The 2,500-nt window shown below is 37.2% G+C and overlaps 1 protein-coding gene across 1 annotated transcript in view; it reads left to right on the forward strand.

Annotated features, from left to right (window-relative positions):
- The first annotated feature begins 1,613 nt into the window (after positions 1 to 1,613).
- The window catches only part of LOC122258742 (uncharacterized), a 5,350-nt gene continuing 4,463 nt past the window's right edge, over positions 1,614 to 2,500 (forward strand). The window contains exons 1-2 of the mRNA XM_086551884.1: positions 1,614 to 1,725; positions 2,087 to 2,500. The exon at positions 2,087 to 2,500 is cut by the window's right edge and continues 2 nt beyond it. Coding sequence (XP_086408010.1) covers positions 2,092 to 2,500 — 409 coding nt within the window. The 5' untranslated portion in view covers positions 1,614 to 1,725; positions 2,087 to 2,091. The remainder of the gene's footprint in view (positions 1,726 to 2,086) is intronic.

A 2,500-nucleotide genomic window follows, 5' to 3' on the forward strand; every position in this document is an offset into this window, starting at 1 on the left:
TAATTATAATGATGGTGAGGATACTATCATCACTATCATCACCACTACTTTTAATACAACTACTAATAGTAATAGTAGTAATAATATAACGATAGTCACAAAAATAATGATTCTGAAAAAGTGATAATGATATTGCTATTACTAATAATACACTTACTAATGATCGAAGTATAGATGGTGATAATAACGATAATGATTATAGTAATGATCATGTCATTACTTCTGGTAAAAGTAATAGTAATAGTAGTATTAGTAATAGCAGTAACAATGATGATAGTAAGAATGATGATGATTATGAGAGTATTAATGATAAGAATATTGATAAGGGATAAATATCCCAGCCTTAGTAGAAATAATGATAATGATCATAATGAACATAATGATACCGATAATGATAATATCACTAATGATAATGATGATGATGATAACAGAAAATAATAAAAATGATATAGACGAGTATAATGAAGCAATGGTAATGATGATTTTGGTGATGATGAAAATGTAAATGATTATGACGGAAATAGATATAACATTGATAAAAATATTCAATATGATAATGGTGATAGTAATAGTAAGCATGATAATAATGACGAATAGCAGCAGTAATAACTATTATCATTACCCCATTTTTCTTGTTATAACTTGTTATCGTTATGGTAGTGATAATATTGATAAGAATAATCTACTACGTTTTATAACAAAGATGGTAATAGTGAGTGATAGTTATAATTATTACCATGATAACGAAAACAATTGTAATAGGAATTCTTATTGTTATGGCCATGGTGATAATGATTATCATCGCAATTCTTATTACCATGATTAAAATCATGGTAATAAGACTTGTGACTTATGTAGGGTATATTATTAAAGTCATTATCATTATAAGTAGTATAATCATTATTAATATTATCATAACTCTATCATCACTTATAATGTTATTATCATGTTAATACTAATAGGATTATAGTGTTAATAATAATAATGATACATAAGATAATAACAATAATGATAAAAGTTATATCAAAGATAATTGATAATGATGATAATGATAAGGATGATGCTTAAGATAATAATGATGATGCGAAAATCATTAGTAATGATGGCAATGATGATCATAATGATAATGATATTGATAACAATGATGATAATATGGATAATAAAAATTATAATTGATCCCATAATCACTGACATTGTTTTGAATAAAATGGTAATCTTAGAAACGCAAATATAAAGAAAGAGAATGAAAGCGTTGACAACTGGAATTTCCAGGCCACAATAACAAGGAAGAGAAAAAAAAAGTGAAAACGCAAATGAAAACAAAAATAGATAAAAAAAATTCTTCACGGTCTCCACAGTCAGCCTTGACACTCCCGTTTTCTTTGCCTTCGTTTCCCATTTTCTGTTTGTCAACTCGCATTCATCAACATTTCCTTCTTCATAAAATTCCTTTTGTCATAAAATTCTTCTAAATTTTCGCACCAATAGGAAGTAAGCCACGCCTCCTCTGCCTGAAGTCCCTCCCACTTTCCCCTCCCACGACGCTAGGGCTCCTCCCCTTGCTACGTAGCGGTGTAGCGGGGTAGCGGTTTGACGAGTCTAGCGCTGACGTTTAGCTTTCGAGAGGCTATATAAAGGGCATCTCTGACGTTTTCTGAGCTCAGTGATCATCCAGACAGCATCACAGGTAGAATTGCGGAAGGTTCAGGTGCAGGTCAATTACAGGTCGGTGTTCCTTACCTTGCTTGAGGCTTGGGTCGTTTTGCGAGTAGTTTTTAAGTTGTAATACTAGTCAGATTGCTAATTCTTACGGTCTTTAATGATAATAAAAAAATAATAATAATAATTTTGATAAAGCTAAATATTTCTGCATCGTAAACAAAATGATCACTCAGTAATAATGATAATGATACAGTAATAACGATAATGCCAATAACAATAGCACAGAAAAGGATAATCTTTACAATGATAAAAAAAAACACATATAATAATGATACTGAAAAGGCTATCACCCCTGTTGATGGTGCCGCACGTTGCCGCCCACCAACCTCGCGAAAGATTGACCGAGCGCCTCCCTCTCCCGCAGGCGGCATGGCGGTCTTGCAGCTGCTCGCGCTCTCGGGACTCGTGGCGTCCGCCCGGGGCTCGGGCTACGGGGGAGGGGGGTTCCCGCCCCCCATGGCTTCCTACGGCGCCCCCGTGGCCCCCGTGGTGCCCCAGGCGCAGGCCTACCCCATCTACGACTACGACTATGACTACGACTACTACGACGACAGTTTCGGCGGCTTCTTCAAGGGCCTGTCGAAGGGCATGTCCTCGCTCATGGGAGGGGGCAAGGGGGGAGGAGGAGGAGGCGGGGGGAAGAAGCCCCCCAAGATCGTGCAGATCCCCGTGCCCCAACACGTGCCCCCGCCGCCCAAGCCCCAGGTCGTGCACGTCAAGGTGCCCAAGTGCGAGCCGGAGGTTCATTACGTCACCAAATACGTCAACGAGAAGGTCC

The sequence above is a fragment of the Penaeus japonicus genome, unplaced genomic scaffold (assembly GCF_977035675.1).
Source record: "Penaeus japonicus unplaced genomic scaffold, GWHDUDI00000001_assembly GWHDUDI00000026, whole genome shotgun sequence".
Classification (NCBI taxonomy): domain Eukaryota; kingdom Metazoa; phylum Arthropoda; class Malacostraca; order Decapoda; family Penaeidae; genus Penaeus; species Penaeus japonicus.